The sequence below is a fragment of the Protomyctophum parallelum genome (genome assembly GCF_964188405.1).
Source record: "Protomyctophum parallelum genome assembly, chromosome: 17".
NCBI lineage: Eukaryota > Metazoa > Chordata > Actinopteri > Myctophiformes > Myctophidae > Protomyctophum > Protomyctophum parallelum.
The window spans coordinates 1,998,904-2,017,667 of NC_139719.1; the positions used below are offsets into that span (position 1 = coordinate 1,998,904).

The window sequence follows — 18,764 nt, forward strand, 5'->3', positions numbered from 1 at the left end:
CTTGTACACGTTATGTACAAATACTTATTGGGAACATCAATTATTGCATAAAGTTGGTTGGAAGAATATTCGCCAATAAATGTCAATTTTCACAATATGTATGAATTTTAAGCAATTTCCTCACACTTGATTTCAAATCAGAATATTGAATTGTATTCCCCATTCATTTATGAAAACATAAAAAATGACACTTCAGTCTATATTTCTACCTTGTTTAGTCAAAAATATAGGCGTTTTATTATGTTTCAGCATAATGGTGGCCGCCATCTTTAAATGGTCCATTTTGAGGGCTTAGCATCCATTTTTGAGTTTGGCATACAGCAGATTTGGATTCAGCAGACCTTAATATCCCTAGAAAACATGTATGCCATAAATTAACACGATTTGCCTTCAGCACTTTAAATAAGCACATTCTCTGAAATCCTGCCTTGACTATATTGTGAGTTACACAGTTTGCGTGAAATGTCACAAATCAAACATACATGAATGCATCTGACAGTGATATTTAATAATGATCTATTATTTACATACATGTATTTGTACAGCACTTTTCATGACATTCAAGTTCAGCTCAAAGAGCTTTACAGAGCAATAAAAATCACACCTGTGTGAAGCGAGGGGCGCTCTCGTCGTCATACTGTACACCATCTCATTCCGGCCAATCACAATGTGCGTCTCCCCCCCCCCCCCCCCCCCCCCCACCCCCCCGACGAAGGGGGACATCTGGTGGCCAAGCAGGGAAGCACAGCACTCCTGGTCCATCAACAGCATCACTTACTTCCTAACAGGAGAAGAACAACACCGCTGCTGTGAATAACCATATCTGTGCAGAAACACACATTCAGATTTTACGGGGGCCAGTTGCAGCCGTCCGTAGGTGGCCTTTGAGGGCAGTTTTGAAGGAGTCAAGGGATTTGCATGTCTTAATGACCGTTGGTAGGGCGTCCCACATTTTGGTGGCATAGGAACCATATTAATTTGGTCCCTTGTTTGTGCCGAATCTGGGTTGCACATGGACGGTTTGTTGAACTCCCTCTGGTGTTGTGGGTGAGGACTTCATTGACATTAAGGAAGTATTTAGACAGGTACATGGGTATCTTAGTGAAGTATTTAGACAGGTACATGGGTATCTTAGTGAAGTATTTAGGCAGGTACATGGGTATCTTGGTGAAGTATTTAGACGGGTACATGGGTATCTTAGTGAAGTATTTAGACAGGTACATGGGTATCTTAGTGAAGTATTTAGACGGGTATGTGGGTATCTCAGTGAAGTATTTAGACAGGTACATGGGTATCTTAGTGAAGTATTTAGATGGGTTCATGGGTATCTTAGTGAAGTATTTAGGCAGGTACATGGGTATCTTAGTGAAGTATTTAGACGGGTACATGGGTATCCTAGTGAAGTATTTAGGCAGGTACATGGGTATCTTGGTGAAGTATTTAGACAGGTACATGGGTATCTTAGTGAAGTATTTAGACAGGTACATGGGTATCTTAGTGAAGTATTTAGACAGGTACATGGGTATCTTAGTGAAGTATTTAGACAGGTACATGGGTATCTTAGTGAAGTATTTAGACAGGTACATGGGTATCCTAGTGAAGTATTTAGACAGGTATACGGGTATCTTGGTGGTGTAGTGAATCTTGTGGACCAGACCCATTGCAAGATGCTGTACTCTGTCATCAACCCTAAGCCATTCCAGCCTGTCAAAGTGGGCAGGGGTGAGGTGGGTTCGGGGAGTGAGGCCAAGTAGTAGCCTGACCAGTTTGTTTTGGGAGGTCTGGAGCCTTGTTTTAAGGGCTGATCGTACATTAATAAATATGTACAGGTTCACAATCTGTAGATTAATATTGTAATGAAAGTGTGGGGCTCTTGGGAATCAAGAGGATGAATTATAATGATTCAAATAACACGGCCCGAAAAGCTCCATTCTCTTGTAACTTGTAAAAAAAAACAATTTAACCCATTTAGGCCTATAAAATGTCTTCTAAATTCTGACAGTTTTCTGAAATACCTCATGTTTCTGTATCAGTGGTGCTCAATATTTCATGTCAAGGACCCCAACAATTATATGTAATTGGCCACCGACCCCCATCTGAAAATAATATGTTGTTCCAGGGACCTCCCCAGTAGCAAAGATTTGAGTTAAAATGTTCACTCTGTAATAATATATATTCAAAGATTCGAGGCACATTCTCACGATAAAAAAAAAAAGACCTACAAGTTCGTATAGCTTGTAGATCTGCTATTTTTCGACAGCTAAAGTATAACATAATGCTTTAAAACACCACAAGGGGTTCCCGCCCCAAAATGGCTTAATTAAATGCAAATGACTTACAGATCTTCAAGGAGAGAAGGCTCGTTTTCCTGGAGAGCTTTGTACAAAGTGTCTCTGCCTCTGCTGGAGGTCAGGAGAGCATAGATTGCCCTCATCTGGCCCTGAGTGGTGGGCTTGGACTGCACATTGCTGGAGCCCTCATTGTCTATGATGTCGTTCTGAACGAGTACATCTAGGATGGGACCCACATTCCTCACATTCCTCACCAGGGAACACAGATGTTGGTCCACAAAGTGTTTCGCTGAAGTTAAGGAGGATTGAACGTTGAGTTGTTGGTTTTCATTTGACATTGTTTTAAAATGGAAAGTGCCATATAGGAGCTAACAATTCTTATTCAAAAAATTGCAGTAAAGTGATACAGTTTGTGCTGATAGTATATATATATATATATATATATATATACACACACACAGTGTGTGTGCGTTATAGATATCGTTATAGATAGTTGCTGCAGAAATCTCTTATCTCCTTATTTAAACGTGCTTGTTCATGAATTAACGTCCTACTTGACCTCACTACAGCGTCACGCTAAAACATCCAAAGTAACAACAGATCTACAAGCTAGAGACTCACCTGGTATGGAAGTAACACCAGATCTACAAGCTAGAGACTCACCTGGTATGGAAGCAGCCGCTCCTGCAGATTGTGCTGGTATGGAAGCAGCCGCTCCTGTAGATTGTGCTGCAAGAAATAAAAGTGTTCAAATTATGAACAGAAACTAACCATTGAGGCCCATCTCACCACGGTGAAATAGCACGGACTGGCAAGTCCCGACATAAACCCCCACAATCCCTACATATTACACTACTACTGTTTTGACCGCGACATATTGCTATTTCACCGCGTGAGGGAGAGGGAGAGTGAGACCGGGTTTGACATGATTTACGATTGGGTTGCAACTCGACCGGGGCTGAGTCGGCTCTACCGAACTTCACAAAGTTCCACGCGACAACTGGCGCGCTTCAGCGTGCTCGGTGGTGTCCCCACGCCCCCAGTAAGGCTAATCCAACGTTGACGCTGCCTACTACCTACTGGCGAAAAGTGGAACTGCAGCACGTTCCATGGAAGTGGACGTGACGTGCAGTGTGCGTAACGGTGCGTCATCCCGGGCTTAACTTCCGCTCATTCCGCCGTTGAGTTATAACGGTACTTCCGGCAGTCTTCCGGGTGCTTCAAAACGCCACTGAGCAACTTCCATTGAAATGAATGGCTCGGGGGGCGGGGCTGTATCCTTCTATACCTCCAGCAAGGGCAGAATCCATTTGTACCGGCCAACGCACCGGCCGGTGCGATAGGTCGGCCGGTCCGTGGATATGTCGGCCGGTCGTTTGATATGTCGGCCGGTCCGTGGATATGTCGGCCATTCGGCCATTTCTCAACAGTTTTGGATGGGGGTGGGCTCGTTGGAATCGTGTCGCCCCCCCGGGGGCGTCTTTGGGGGTCTCAAGGTTATACATATACCGGCCGACATATCAAACGACTGGCCGACCTATCGCACCGGCCGGCCCGTTGGCCGGTACAAATGGATTCTGCCCTCCCTCTATACCTCTATGGGTGTACCTCGTGGCTCAGGTTGGGTAGAGACGGCTGACGGAGGGGCCCCTATGTGGAGATAGGGGCCCCTATGAGGAGCATAGAGACGGCTGACGGAGGGGCCCCTATGTGGAGAATTTCAGTGTCAGTGTAATATGTACGGATTTGGGGGTTTTCTAGGTGTGTATATATTAATTGCCAATCTGTGCCATTTCACCGTATTTGGGTGAGACCGGCTTGCTACATCCCAAGGTTGAATGAAAGTCCATAACTTTACCTTCCAGGGTAATGTCTTGCTGCCAGACCGGTCCAGAGTCGGGGCTCAGTAATTCCATTGAGAAGTTTTCTGCATTGACATCCATAGACACCAGGAACGTTGGATGGTAATTTGGTCCATAGTCTTCAAAATAAGGTGCAGCCTGAAAACAGAGACCTTTTTAGTGCTACAGTAGTGATTATAGTTGTATACTAATGGTAGTAGTGATACAGTAGTGATTATAGTTGTATACTAATGGTAGTAGTGATACAGTAGTGATTATAGTTGTATACTAATGGTAGTAGTGATACAGTAGTGATTATAGTTGTATACTAATGGTAGTAGTGATACAGTAGTGATTATAGTTGTATACTAATGGTGGTATTGATACAGTAGTGATTATAGTTGTATACTAATGGTAGTAGTGGTAGTAGTGCTTGCTATGTAGTGATTGTAGCAGCAGTAATAATATTAGTATTGGTAGTATAGTTGTAATAATAATAATAATAATAATAGCTTGAATTTATATAGCGCTTTTCATGAACCCAAGGACGCTTTACAAAATGTACCAACAACAATCAAAAACTACATGCCATAAGCCTGAGACAATAAATTTATTTTGTAGTGGTTATACTAGTAATAATGTTAGTAGTGGCGAAGGAGTGAAAATAACAGTTTCCTTGACTCACACTGCAGCTTTACCATACAATAAACAGACAACGTAGGTCTAATATGTACCTCAGGTTGTACTTTCTGTGAAGGACACACTGACAGACTGTAGGTTTAATATGTACCTTAGGTTGTACTTTCTGTGAAGGACACTGCAGCACTGACAGACTGTAGCGTTGGTCTGGGATGAGAACACAGTTGGCGGTGACCGGCTCGATGCGTTGCTTGTTTTCATGAACTACCTTCACCTATAATGACACCAACACAGTTTGATCAGATGGTTCATTCATACTTTCACCTATAATGACACCAACACAGTTTGATCAGATGGTTCATTCATACTTTCACCTATAATGACACCAACACAGTTTGATCAGATGGTTCATTCATACTTTCACCTATAATGACACCAACACAGTTTGATCAGATGGTTCATTCATACTTTCACCTATAATGACACCAACACAATTTGATCAGATGGTTCATTCATAGTGGCCGGTATTTAGGTAGGCAGAGTTTCCCAAAGTTGGGCCCGGGGACCCCCAGGGGTCCTTGAGGGAGTTCCAGAGTGTACAAATGGAACCAAATGCACAGTAACGGGTCCATTTGGTTCCATTTGTACACTCTCAGAGTTAAATTAACATTGGTTTTACAATACAAATTGTGGGTCCCAGAGATAGAAATGCCATTAAATGGGGGTCCGTAGACTAATGCATGTCAAACTGGGGGTCCTTGAAATTAAACGGGTTGAGAATCACTGCTAGAGCCGTACACATCTTCTCTCATGGGGGTCCCTGGCACATCTTCTCTCATGGGGTTCCACGGGCTAATAAGTGTTCACTCCGACAGCAACAGAAGCTCAGAAAATACCCTTTTGTGAAGGTAACACTCTTTATCGAATAGAACATCAATGTTTCAGAACAGATTTGCTTTCTAAAATATCTATTTCATTCTGTAATGATCCAAGGAAAATAATTTTGACTGTATAACAAAGTTCAAGAATTATCATAATCTTTCGACCGCAGAAGGCGGGTGTAAGGTGCCATCCAACCGTTTCTCTAGTTTCTTTGAAAGTGTCCATGTCTCGGAGCCATAGAGTAGAATCGGCTCGACGGTCGTCCTAAATATTTTAACATCTTACTAAGCTGGGATGACCAGATCTTATGCATGTCATTGCAGGCTGACCAGGCCATACCCTTCCTAGTTTGAAAGTCCTTTTGGGAAGAAGATATAATATATAAAATATGAAGTGTTAAGTGTTTTGATAATGTTGTTATTGTTGCTTACATTTATGGACTAAAAGGGACTTGTCCTTGTCTAGAGTCTGGACTAGATGGGTTGCAAATTTATTTGTATGTATTTATTGTTACCTGGGCGTGGTGTTGAATAGGTGTAATGGAGTTAGAAATATAAATAAATGAATAAATAAATCAACGTGCTTGCCTTTCACTGTATCCCATACATGAGCAACTGGTGGCCCCGAGGGGCCACATGCAGCCCCCATCTTCACTTAATGTGGCCCTCAGGTTAATATCAACTGGTGGCCCCGAGGGGCCACATGCAGCCCCCATCTTAACTTAATGTGGCCCTCAGGTTAATATCAACTGGTGGCCCCGAGGGGCCACATGCAGCCCCCATCTTCACTTAATGTGGCCCTCAGGTTAATATCAACTGGCGGCCCCGAGGGGCCACATGCAGCCCCCATCTTCACTTAATGTGGCCCTCAGGTTAATATCAACTGGTGGCCCCGAGGGGCCACATGCAGCCCCCATCTTAACTTAATGTGGCCCTCAGGTTAATATCAACTGGTGGCCCCGAGGGGCCACATGCAGCCCCCATCTTCACTTAATGTGGCCCTCAGGTTAATATCAACTGGCGGCCCCGAGGGGCCACATACAGCCCCCATCTTCACTTAATGTGGCCCTCAGGTTAATATCAACTGGTGGCCCCGAGGGGCCACATGCGACCCCCATCTTCACTTAATGTGGCCCTCAGGTTAATATCAACTGGTGGCCCCGAGGGGCCACATGCAGCCCCCATCTTCACTTAATGTGGCCCTCAGGTTAATATCAGAATACTGATATAGTATTTATTTAATTTCTGTTATAATTTCACATTACTTAACAGATATTGTTACGAAGGAACGTAGTGCCTCTCTGACATCACAACCAGGACGTCAGGAGTGACATCACTATCGACTATAAATATATGCCTACCGCAGGACCTAACTGGGAAGAGACCATTACAGCAACAGCAACAGACTTAGACGCACCATACCTAACTCTGCCGAACACTGCGGCTCAAGGAAGACAAGTAAACCAGCCTAGCCTTGTCTCCTCGGCACCTCTCCCCCAGAATCTAGATCATACTAGATCTCGGCCACAATAGTGGTCCCTAAACGCCGACTCAGAGACGCCAGGAGGTAAAGGGAAATCCCCATTATCGACCTGACGGCTCGCCGCCGGCGAAAACCTAAGGATACGGCTATCACACAGTCGTCTATATACAGTCCCACCCACCCACCCACCGGGAAATTTCAACCATGAGTGAGGCAGAACATGCCCTACGTACCCTCAGGGAGGCTACCGAACGAATGGCAGCCCAAGACAGGCGCCAGGAAGCTCAAGACAGGCGCCAGGAAGCCCTGGCTGAAGCTCAAGACAAGCGCCACGCCGACTTAATGGCGGTCCTGGAGAAGCGCCAAGCAGACCAGAACAAGCTCTTCACAGAGGCCCAAGCAGACCAGATCAAGCTCTTCACAGAGGCCCTCGCCACCATGACCGTTCTCGCAAACGCAGGCGCTCGGGCTCAGCCTCCAGACGGTACCAGACAGGCCCCAGCCCCGCTCCCGGAACTCGAACCCCATGCCGGCGAGCAACCGGCAGATCACAGCATGCCACAGCCCTCCGCAGCACATCGCAGGGGCGAGTATGCCAATAGCCCCACCAATAGCCCCGTTCCCCGTCCCGAGGACGCCCACGACCGCTACAACGGCCGCGCCCAGGACCGCACGTGCGCTTGGTCACACCAAAGCCGGCCCAGCCTATCAATCGATGCTTTCGGCGGGCACCCGGCCCACCAAGAGACTGTCTGCCTAACGAAATTCGACGGCAACAACCCCAGGTACTACCAACGCTTCACACGAACCTTCCGCCAACAATTCGGTCGGCTCTCCGATGACGATCAATGCCAATACCTACTGCAGTACACCACGGGCGAGGCCCGTAGGTGCATCCAGGACGAGCTCGACGACTCTAGTTCGCGCGCACCGTTTGAGGACGCCATGAGGAAGCTCGCTCAACGCTACGACGGCCCGGACAGGGTCAACGTCCTCATCAAGAGTGTGAACGACCTCCCAAAGCCCACGACCGCCGACGAACTTAACCACATGGCCAGCATCCTCGGCGAAATTGACAGCAGACTCCGCGACCTACACCGAGACAACAGCATCGAGTCACACCCCTTCGCCTCCCAACTCATCTACGGTCTGCCAAGTAGGATACAGACTATATGGGACAGAAAGGCGATCGAGATAGTCGGCCCCTATGGGGAGCGGCCCGTCATCATCGCCGACCTCTGCCTGGTTCTGCGGGAGTCCGCACTCTTGTGGCGACGTGTCCCTCCACCCACCGCCCATCCCGCCAACGATCAAGTACCCGACAACGGGTACCGACACCCGCGCCCTTCTAACCCCCCACCACAACAGCATCAGCCACCCCGCGATCATGGCCAGTCGCCTCAGCGACATGACAGGGGGAGGGACGATCATCGCGGTGGATGGGGGAGGGACCGTGGTGGCAGGGGGAGGGACCGCGGCCAGCCGCGAGCGCCCGACAAACCTGCGACCGCGACCATGACTCACCTCAGAATGGCCAAAGACAATAACAAGTTCTGTCCGATCTGTGACACAGACCGACACTACACCGGCGGATGCCCCACCCTCCGTAACATGACGAAAGCGGAGAAGGAAAAGTGGCTAGAGGCGAACAAAGGCTGCTACAAGTGCGGCAGAAGCCACGAGGCTAACGACTGCAACCTCACCTCCGATTCCAACCCCTGCGCCACGTGCGGCGGCGGCCATCTCACGACCCTCCACGAACTCAACAAGGACGCCAGATACCCAGAGTGACTGGCGGGATGCTACGGTCGACGGGGGGAGAAGGATCGACCGCGGCGTACGGCCACCCTGTCACTCGAAAGGGAAAACTAACAATGAACCCCCACAGTCCGACGGAAGGCCAGAGCCACCCCCCACTCCACCGAGTCACCTCTACTGATGTCACCATGCACTAACCATGAGCCACGCTAAGCGGACAGTCAAGTGTCGAAGACGTTCGGCTTTACGACCCGAACGCCAAGGCGGCAACCGCCTCTGCCTCATGCCTTAGCAAGATCGGGACTTCGATCACGTCCGGATCATGCATGCTAGCCAGGTCTGCCCGTCGTTCGGCCTTACGACCCAAACGACAGCTCCGCCGACCGACTGGTCCGCCTCCGCCGACCGACTGGTCCGCCCCCGCCGACCGACTGGTCCGCCCCCGCCGACCGACTGGTCCGCCCCCGCCGACCGACTGGTCCGCCTCCGCCGACCGACTGGTCTGCCTCCGCCGACCGACTGGTCCGCCTCCGCCGACCGACTGGTCTGCCTCCGCCGACCGACTGGTCCGCCTCCGCCGACCGACTGGTCCGCCTCCGCCGACCGACTGGTCCGCCCCGGCCCACTGACCAACAGGTCCCGCTGACTGCAAGTCAGCAGCGAAGTCGGCGTTCCGCAGCCTAGTACCGTCCGACACCCCAGCCCCGCCCCGCAAAGGACGCACCAAGGCCACTGCGTTTAAATAACGCAGGGGGGGAGAGGAACAAACGGAACAAACAACAGCGACAGCGCACGCCGACAAGATGAATACGCTACAACGGCCCAAGCATCGTTGTGCAGCCCACCTCCAGCACTGATGCACCGCCACCACTCAGTCTGGACGACAAGCCCGAAGAACAGGTCAACACTCGAGCAGAGTCTGCGAGAGCACCCCAACACACCTCCGAAGGAAGCCTCACCGCACACGAGGCCGAGGCCCGGAGCGGCGACGGCCGCCACGGGCGTGAGGGGGGGAGCTCGAGGGAGGATTCCCCATCCGCACCACAGCCGCAGTGCCAAGGCCCCAAAGCAGAGTTGCACCCAATAAGCAATACCAGCGACGCAAGCCGCCCCAGAGGAAGTGGCGAGTTCGGCGCCGATCAGGAGGAGCCATCCTGGACTCCAGGCTTGTAAGCCACGCCTGATTCGGACACCGGATCGCCCTCCCCACGGGCCAACCCGATCCCACCAGTCACCTACATCCCCGGTTCTACATCAACCAGGCGCCCCTCGTGAAGAAGCCCCAGACGCAGTCATACAGCTGCATCTACCCACGGCACGCGACGCGGCAGTTCGAGTCCCAAGTAGCCGCCGGCTGCAACCGCAATGATCAGAGAGAACGAATAGTGAAGCCCATGGCCTCACTAAGGGGGAGTGTTACGAAGGAACGTAGTGCCTCTCTGACATCACAACCAGGACGTCAGGAGTGACATCACTATCGACTATAAATATATGCCTACCGCAGGACCTAACTGGGAAGAGACCATTACAGCAACAGCAACAGACTTAGACGCACCATACCTAACTCTGCCAATACTGCGGCTCAAGGAAGACAAGTAAACCAGCCTAGCCTTGTCTCCTCGGCATCTCTCCCCCAGAATCTAGATCATACTAGATCTCGGCCACAGATATATTTACCTATCTGTAAGACACATTACTTAACAGATACATTTTCCCCTCTGTTACCCCCCCCCCTGCTGGCTGTCTGAATACCACAAAAAGTAATTACAATGTTGACATATTATTGCTTATGGCAGTTTCATCAGATATATTTTACCTCTCTGTAAGACACATTACTTAACAGATATATTTACCTCTCTGTAAGACACATTACTTAACAGATATATTTACCTCTCTGTAAGGCACATTACTGGGCAGCAGTAACACACTCATCGTCCTCCGTATCGGTGACTCTTGACGGAACAGCAACACCTGAGCACGTTTCTGTTGAAAGTAGCTCCAGACTCTTCCCAGGATCCCAAAGAGAGACAGATGGTTCACATTTACAACCACATGAGTCTGGGTCACTCTCTGCGGTTGTAAGAGTTCCAGACCCTCGTCTGTGATGTGGGCCACGGACAGATCACCTGTGGGGAAAATAACATCACGTTATAGATTCCACTCCATGTAAACCAAATCTGAACACAATGTCTAAACCACTTCACCCCACAGTGGGTGGGGCTTAGCGGAGGGTATATATATATATAGTAAATATATAGTCAACCAGGCCTGCAGTAGGCTATGAACTGGAACATTTAAATCTATAGTCAACCAGGCCTGCAGTAGGCTATGAACTGGAACATTTAAATATATAGTCAACCAGGCCTGCAGTAGGCTATGAACTGGAACATTTAAATCTATAGTCAACCAGGCCTGCAGTAGGCTATGAACTGGAACATTTAAATCTTCTCTAGTCAACCAGGCCTGCAGTAGGCTATGAACTGGAACATTTAAATCTTCTCTAGTCAACCAGGCCTGCAGTAGGCTATGAACTGGAACATTTCAATCTTCTCTAGTCAACCAGGCCTGCAGTAGGCTATGAACTGGAACATTTCAATCTTCTATAGTCAACCAGGCCTGCAGTAGGCTATGAACTGGAACATTTAAATCTTCTCTAGTCAACCAGGCCTGCAGTAGGCTATGAACTGGAACATTTCAATCTTCTATAGTCAACCAGGCCTGCAGTAGGCTATGAACTGGAACATTTTAATCTATAGTCAACCAGGCCTGCAGTATGCTATGAACTGGAACATTTAAATCTATATATAGATATAGACACCAGGTGGCTGTTAGCTTTGTTCGCGCCATGCCCGTCCGCACAACTTCTGGTCTTCGCATTGACTTTGTATGTAATCACGCCGCTCTGACCATCCAAGTCTCAACAGTGACTCACCAGGTGTGATGTCACAGTGTGGCAGGTGTGACTCACCAGGTGTGATGTCACAGTGTGGCAGGTGTAGCTGACTCACCAGGTGTGATGTCACAGTGTGGCAGGTGTGACTCACCAGGTGTGATGTCACAGTGTGGCAGGTGTAGCTGACTCACCAGGTGTGATGTCACAGTGTGGCAGGTGTGACTCACCAGGTGTGATGTCACAGTGTGGCAGGTGTAGCTGACTCACCAGGTGTGATGTCACAGTGTGGCAGGTGTAGCTGACTCACCAGGTGTGATGTCACAGTGTGGCAGGTGTAGCTGACTCACCAGGTGTGATGTCACAGTGTGGCAGGTGTAGCTGGCAGACAGACTTCTGAGGACACTGGATGTCAAACAGAGGACCTGCAGGAGTCCTTCCTGTTGGCTGGAACCATCTCTCCTCCCACTGAACAGTCCTGTAGAGGACCTCTCCTTCGCCTGTCGTTTCAAACACCAACGCTGTCTCGCTGCACTGGAACAGCCCGGACCTGGTGAACTTGAACCTGTGACCGGTGGTGAAAAAAAGTACTAAGTGAAAGTATAAATACTGCAATGTAGACGTACTCCGTTACAAGTAGAAGTCCCGTATTAAAAATGTACGAGTGAAAGTACAAAAGTATTGGCATAAAAATGTACTTAAAGTACTAAAAGTAAAAGTACTCGTATTTCACAAGTTCAAAATACACTTTAGTCGACTAAAATCTTATGACATTTAGTCGACTAGTAAAACTAGAATAACACTAAGACATTCCAGGTGACTAAAATGTGACTAAAACTGAAATAGAAATTTGCTGCCAAAAACAACACTGGTGAGCTGTCCTGTGTTTAGGATAACTGACCTGTACTGATTGGTTGACTAGGATAACTGACCTGTAGTGATTGGTTGACTAGGATAACTGACCTGTACTGATTGGTTGACTAGGATAACTGACCTGTAGTGATTGGTTGACTAGGATAACTGACCTGTACTGATTGGTTGACTAGGATAACTCACCTGTCGTGATTGGTTGACTAGGATAACTCACCTGTACTGATTGGTCGACTGCTCTGCGTGCACACTGGGTTCAAAATGGCTCTGAAAGACACAACAAAGCAGACAGGAAACGATCAGTGTCTTTCCTGGTGTTCAGTCACTGTGATTATTGTGCAGAGCAGAGGGTTCTGTCCTCACTATGTCTATGTTGGAATGATGGAGTCTAGAGGGTTCTGTCCTCACTGTGTCCATGTTGGAATGATGGAGTCTAGAGGGTTCTGTCCTCACTGTGTCCATGTTGGAATGATGGAGTCTAGAGGGTTCTGTCCTCACTGTGTCCATGTTGGAATGATGGAGTCTAGAGACGCACACACACACACACACACACACACACACACACACACACACACACACACACACACACACACACACACACACACACACACACACACACAATCAATTATAGATTCCAATGTTAACTTTGAGTGACATAATGCTAAACTGCGTGTGTGTGTGTGTGTGTGTGTGTGTGTGTGTGTGTGTGTGTGTGTGTGTGTGTGTGTGTGGGGGGGGGGGGGGGGTCCTCAATTCAAATATGATTATTTTGGGGGTCCTCAGTTGAAATATGATTTGAGTCTCCCTATTGGAGACTTTTTGACATTCTGCCCCCTGGTGGTTGGACTCTAACACTTCACCCGACAGTGACGATCTTCTTTATTACATTTTAATTGTATTGAGTCTTAATTTAGTCGACTAAGACTAAATAATGTACAAATGACTAAATTAGGACTACAATTACATGTGTGTGTGTCATTATACTTACTGCTCACACAGACACGCTGAGGAGGAGGAGGACCATAACCCAAACCCAGCATAGAGAGGTCCAGTGGACCTGGTCTGGAAGGTGTACAGGTGTCTCAGTGAGTCAGAGCACACTGTGTAGAAGGACAGAGTCCCAGCGGGACGGTCCACATACACTGATACTCTGTTGGAGCCAATAGAGGGTCTGACAGGGAGGTCAGTCTCCTGTCCGTTGTGTCTGACAGGGAGGAAAGTCTGCTGTCCGTTGTGGCTGACAGAGTAACTGGAACCATCATCACCATCACAGTCAAGACTCCAGGACTTATCATTCAATCCAAACCAACAGTCATAACCACGTCCTTTCCTGCTGATTGTTCCGTCAGCCACTGCTATACGAACCCCTCCACTGCACTCTACCTCCCAGGAACAGCGTCCAGTCACACTCTGTGAACTCAGAACCTGTTCCCAGCCATCAAACCTGTCTGGGTGATCAGGAGGAAGCTGACCCCCTGACCTCTGTGACCCCCGTGTGACCTTCCTGTTGTCCTCAGACAGAGAGAGGTCACAGTGTGCTGTGTTTGAGTCCAGTGTGAGACGCTGGAAATCTGATGAGAAAACAACACAGTAAACATTATATACATCATTCACTGACTGACACTAACACACACACTTACACACACACACACACAAACATGCACGCGTGCACACACACACACACACACACACACACACACACACACACACACACACACACACACACACACACACACACACACACACACACACACACACGCAGACTGATCTACAAACTCACTGCAGTGTTAATGTTGACAACAGATTTAGTCCTATTTCAGTCATTTGTACATTATTTAGTCTTAGTCTAGTCTTAGTCGACTAAATTAAGACTCAATACAATTCAAATGTAATCGTCACTGTCAGGGTCCAACCACCAGGGGGCAGAATGTCTTAAAGTCTCCACCAGGGGGCAGAATGTCTCTGCACCCCTGGGCAGAGACATTCCACAGTGTGATTTTATTTGAACTGGAGACCCCCAAAATAATCATATTTGAACTGGAGACCCCCAAAATAATCATATTTGAACTGAGGACCCCCAAAATAATCAACATTGACAAGCACTTGGAATTGTAGGCATTCCATTCAGTTTGAGGCATTGTGAGCTTGTAGATCTGCTATTTTCACAATACTTTCCACTTTCTTACTCCATTTGACATTTTTGGCCAATTTGGCCATCTGGGGACCCCCCACAATCATCTGGGGACCCCCAACAATAATCTGGGGACAAGATCCGCGGGTTCATGTACTTTTTATTTGCATGAAATCCCCATTAGGTTTTTTCAGATCGCCTCATAAAGAACTGTTCGAAAAATAAACAAATCATCCCGGGCCGTTTCACTCATTTGGATATGAAGGATCAACTGACTACAAGAAACCAGTCAAAACACTGCTGCTGAATTTTCGCTAGGAACAGACTGTATCAAATAAGTGACTGCAGGCTGTCACCTCCCTGCAAATTTTTTTAAGTTTTAAATTCATGAATGAATTAAGAAAAAATAGGTTAATGAAAATATGTTTGCAGGCATTTAGGCCCATGTCTATGATAAAAAGGTTATTTTAAAATAACATAGGCCTATGAAAAAAGGCGATCTATAAGCAACGCGACGTCCGTGTTGTGAGCTTGTATCGGGTAGGCCTACTTTTGGTAAAGAATTACCAAAAGTAGCCGATCTACAAGCTCTGCTCACAATAATAATACGGACGTTTGGTGTTAACAGAAACAGCAGTCCAATAAATGACTGCCTACATAATGAAGTTTTAATGTATTTATCGCAATTCAATGAAATAATGTTAGATAGCATATTTTTCCATGGCAGGAATTAATGAATATTAATAAAACATATGTGTATAAAATGTTAATGTGTGATGTTGACACAGACAGATACTCACGTTTTGAAATGAGTGTAGAATTAAGCCAATCTTCTCCTCCATGTTTGACTCTGTAGGAAGTAGAACAACAATGCATCAATGTCTAACTGTCCAACACAACGTCTCCACTAGCTGACACTACAGTGTTTCACTCTGTAGGAAGTAGAACAACAATGCATCAATGTCTAACTGTCTAACACAACGTCTCCACTAGCTGACACTACACTGTTTCACTCTGTAGGAAGTAGAACAACAATGCATCAATGTCTAACTGTCTAACACAACGTCTCCACTAGCTGACACTACACTGTTTCACTCTGTAGGAAGTAGAACAACAATGCATCAATGTCTAACTGTCTAACACAACGTCTCCACTAGCTGACACTACAGTGTTTCTCCTGTCATTAACTTGGCCCTGCAGCTCATCCAGACATACTCACTGCTGCCCAGTTTGGATCTCATCACCTCCTCAGACTCCACCTAAACCCTATAGCACTCCACTGTCCTTTTATACCTTCGTGATGCACATATATTGTTGTTTAGACAGATGTTCATTGTTTACGTCTGCTATCCTAGAGTTTCTTTGAGGCACTGCATTGTGTTGTTGTTCTTCTCATGATTTGTGACTGAAGAATATAGGATTCCATAATTATAGCCTACAATGATCTTCTTCCTTCATTCCTTGTGTGATTGACATGCTCTTGTGTCATGCTCTGCAGTAGACCTATTTTTGGTGATTAACATCTATGGGTGTCGGCCGTCCCAGGGTGAGATATCCTGGAGCTGCCGGTGGCTAGGCTATTTGTGTGACAAAGGGGTTTGAGACAGACAGGTGGATCAAAAGACTTGCCACTAATAATATGCAAACCAAAGTCTGACACCCTACACCCATGTCAACTGTTTAAATAGGTTAACCAGGATACAATGAGTGGTCAGTCAGTCCGGGCGCAAGCCACATGGGGAGACGTCTGCCACTTTGCTGGCTGACGTGAGCCTGTCTATGCTGTAAGCTGTATACTTCGTTGAGAAATAAACATCTTGGAACTTCCATCTCGTCTGTCTGCCGTGTTCAATACTCCTCTGTGTGGTATGAAAATATACCTCAAAGTGGTGCCGATCCCGTTCGCTTTTTTGGTGCTTTTTGCGCCAGGCGAGAGAACCAGCAGGGACATTTTTTTCAGTCTGATAGTATTTCGGTGGTGGGGAGTTTTTGTGAACGGCGGCGAAGACGTTCCAGCGGACCCGACCGTGATCTCGTCTGCGCAGCGGGGATGATGACGAAGACCACCGCGAGGAGTGTTGCGCAACGGGGACCGATACCAGCCGCCGGACGGTGCGGGCTGCGGAGCGGTCGATGGAGCGGCAACAGCCACACGGAGGCCTTGATCATCACGTCGGCGCGGGGACGGCAATCACGGGCGGCGAGCTGTGGGACGCAGCACGGAGCAGCAGTGGCCGCCTGGCTGACCTAAGCCGAGGGCCTTCACAGGAAGGAGTCTGTGATGAAGATGTTTGCTTTCCTTTTTCGTCCCATCTCTGATGTTTCAGAGTTGGGAGGGGGGAGAGAAGAGATGATGATGAGGACAGCGAAAAACAGCAGTGTACTTTTTCTCAACTTGATCGGTGCAGCTGAGCGAACATTTCGAGGTAACCAGAAAGAGCGGCATACAGAAGAAATTTCCTTTGTCCAATTCGGAGGGGAGACGAACTTTCCTTCACTCTGATTGCAAATTGTACGTCGCGTTTGTTTTCAACATGAAATAATATAGGCCTCATGTTGGTATGTGTTTGTCGTATGATTAGATAAGTTGAGTCATATAGCCTAATTATGAGTCAATGAGGTATTTTCCTAGGGATATGAAGAGATATGTGTTATTATGGTTAAACTCTGGCGCATCAATGGATTCTTTCGAGTATCACTAGGTGATCTGTCAGGGTAACGTCCGAGGAAGTGACTTAACTGATATTGTATTGACATTGGGTAGCAGAGTTTAGTAGTAAAACATGTAGTTATTGCATATCAAAAAAGTGCTCTTGTAACAATAGGAGCTGAAAGCGGCATGTCTTGTTTAAATGTCAGTTAACTGTACTAATCATTTTTCCATTTTTCATATATGTATGGATGTCTGTTTGAAAACCATTTTTGGGAAGTTCTGTACTGTAATGCTGTTATTTTTGGTGTCTTGAATGTATTGTCCAGCTTAGGGTCAAGGGGGGTCTAAGATAATTATGGTTCCATATTTTTAGGTGACCATCTGTGATGGTCAAGGGGGGATATGAAGAATATAGGATTCCATAATTATAGCCTACAATGATCTTCTTCCTTCATTCCTTGTGTGATTGACATGCTCTTGTGTCATGCTCTGCAGTAGACCTATTTTTGGTGATTAACATCTATGGGTGTCGGCCGTCCCAGGGTGAGATATCCTGGAGCTGCCGGTGGCTAGGCTATTTGTGTGACAAAGGGGTTTGAGACAGACAGGTGGATCAAAAGACTTGCCACTAATAATATGCAAACCAAAGTCTGACACCCTACACCCATGTCAACTGTTTAAATAGGTTAACCAGGATACAATGAGTGGTCAGTCAGTCCGGGCGCAAGCCACATGGGGAGACGTCTGCCACTTTGCTGGCTGACGTGAGCCTGTCTATGCTGTAAGCTGTATACTTCGTTGAGAAATAAACATCTTGGAACTTCCATCTCGTCTGTCTGCCGTGTTCAATACTCCTCTGTGTGGTATGAAAATATACCTCATGACTTTGGGCTGTATCGTATCCCATGCCTTACCCGCAAGCATTAAACACTTTACGTGAATTACTCATTTAGGAGCTTCCACTATGCGTAAACGTTATCTTGCGGCCACACAACCCACTATACATGTTTGTGGCTGGAGGTGTGTCTGTACGCGTGTTGATGCGCTTTCCCTATATTTGCTATCTTATGCACACAGGTTTAGGACAACGGAAATCGTCTCTTCAAACCACCCGTAATGTGAACACACACAACAACCCTCTGTATCTAATTTAAATGTATTCCAAGGCAGCACGCGTTGCTCTTCCATAAGGTTCACTCCAGGTATAATGGATTATGGTACCTGGCACACTGATTGGTTTAAGTTGCGTAACGCCCAAACCACACCTATGCATAATGTAACGGGTAGCGGAGGTGTTTTAAGGATTTAGACTGTGTCATAAGATAAC

The 18,764-nt window shown here is 47.3% G+C and overlaps 2 protein-coding genes across 3 annotated transcripts in view; both read right to left on the reverse strand.

Moving 5' to 3' along the window:
• LOC310874104 (protein NLRC3-like) overlaps positions 1–18,764 on the reverse strand; it is a gene marked incomplete at its 3' end in the record, with an annotated part of 86,680 nt that overhangs the window by 54,141 nt on the left and 13,775 nt on the right. The gene's annotated exons all lie outside the window — the stretch shown is intronic.
• Positions 705–10,865, reverse strand: LOC310874910 (uncharacterized protein). 2 transcript variants are annotated; one of them, XM_083787830.1, is made up of 6 exons: positions 10,784–10,865; positions 4,923–5,045; positions 4,150–4,291; positions 2,955–3,008; positions 2,340–2,580; positions 705–781 (listed from the first exon to the last, which is right to left on the reverse strand). In XM_083787830.1, the coding sequence occupies exons 1-6, from the start codon at positions 10,823–10,825 to the stop codon at positions 775–777; spliced, it is 609 nt and encodes a 202-aa protein (XP_083643956.1). In that variant the 5' UTR covers positions 10,826–10,865; the 3' UTR covers positions 705–774. The 2 variants fall into 2 exon arrangements, with proteins under 2 accessions (XP_083643956.1, XP_083643955.1); XM_083787829.1 differs by having other exon boundaries at positions 2,955–3,020.